The following is a 1,487-nucleotide window of genomic DNA, read 5'->3' as shown; positions in this document are numbered from 1 at the left end:
AAAATTAATTTTTTTAATTAGATTTTTTTGAATTGACAATATTAACTCTAATTATCGATATCCAATTCAATCTAACTCATTCGAATAGGATTGATATAACAATTCGTGCCGTAATAAATAGAGTTGGAGGTGGAGTAGATTGAACTATAATTAGTAAAATGGAGATTCAGGTCTAATTCTACTAATATTTTTAATATGTTAGTGTATTTTATAAAAAAATATTATATATACACTGAGTGGTGTAAATTGAAACACTCTTACTTTATATAATTTCACTAAATCACTAAGGTAATTCTTTTATTATTATTTGTGTTATTAATTTTAACAAAAAAATGTTGATGAATTGATGTTTGTATCTTTTGTGACTTTACCATGGATTTAACTATGATTTTTTTGTTGTTTTTTATTTTAATATGAATTTAATTTATAATTTTATATTATTAGTAAGTTTATCAAATGTTATATGATAAAATATTGTATTTTTTAAAATAATTGCTTTTTTAAATATTTTTAACCCATTTTTTTACAACCGATATTCTAGTTTAAATCGAACCATCAAGTTATCAATTATCGATTATTTCATTTAAACCAGTCAAGTGTATCCGATTTTTAGAACCATCATATAAACAGCCCGCCTGCCCGACAAAGCTTTCTATGATCTCTTGTCTCTTTATTTTTTTAAAACAAAAAGAAAAAGGAGAAGAAAAAGAAGTTGTATATATATATATATATGATTGTGAAATTAAAGAAGAAAGATAGTAATTATTAATTAATACCTTGAGTTGGGTGCTTCTCATCTTGGAATCTGGAACTGGGAAACATGTCACTGTTGCCAATAAATCCACACAGACTCCACCAAACCCCACCTGCATGCAAAATCACATGCCACTCATCATTCACTTGAACAAGAGCTTCGAGAATGTAGATTATTATTAAGACATTATATATATTGTTACTGCATATATAGAAAGCACTTACGATGATGCAACTCTCTGGGAGAGGAAGACCGTATTCATCAGAATCAGAACTCATTTTTGGGTTACAAATTAAATGTTTATATGTTATTCCTCCTTTTACCAATCATAATATAGATTATAGGGAAAAAAGTAGAAACAAAAGACTTAAACAATCACTCTGTGTGTGTTTATGAAACCGGGGGGAGAGGGGCTTGGAAAAATTGAAGAATAGATGAAGTTAGTGATAGCTATCAACATGTTATATAGCAGGAGAACGAAGAAGTGTTATTAGGCAAACACTTTTTATCAATAGAAAAATACTAGAGAAGTGCTAGGGGTTAGTAAGTTCTGTAATTTATAGTCATCAATTAGTTATTATTAGTATTTTTAATGGTATGAAATTAGATCTAATAATATAGGATTATTTACTTTCCTTTTACTGATTAAGTACTGGCCAAATTTTAATAAAATTGTTGATCCTATAGACTCTCTCAAAATACTATTTATACATCACATATTCTTGATATTCTT

General features: G+C 27.2%; 1 protein-coding gene across 2 annotated transcripts in view; it reads right to left on the bottom strand.

Moving 5' to 3' along the window:
* The window catches only part of LOC107625126 (ribokinase), a 15,299-nt gene extending 14,041 nt beyond the window's left edge, over positions 1–1,258 (bottom strand). Inside the window, exons 1-2 of one of the 2 annotated variants that reach the window (XM_021115678.1) lie at positions 979–1,258; positions 777–866 (exon numbers count right to left, since the gene is read on the bottom strand). In XM_021115678.1, coding sequence (XP_020971337.1) covers positions 777–866; positions 979–1,032 — 144 coding nt within the window. In that variant the 5' untranslated portion in view covers positions 1,033–1,258. The remainder of the gene's footprint in view (positions 1–776; positions 867–978) is intronic. The other variant, XM_016327705.2, reaches the window with a different exon arrangement.

Source organism: Arachis ipaensis, chromosome B02, assembly GCF_000816755.2.
Source record: "Arachis ipaensis cultivar K30076 chromosome B02, Araip1.1, whole genome shotgun sequence".
In the NCBI taxonomy this organism is placed as follows: Eukaryota; Viridiplantae; Streptophyta; class Magnoliopsida; order Fabales; family Fabaceae; genus Arachis; species Arachis ipaensis.
Note: the sequence above shows the minus strand (reverse complement) of the source record. Positions and strands in the feature narration are given on the sequence as shown.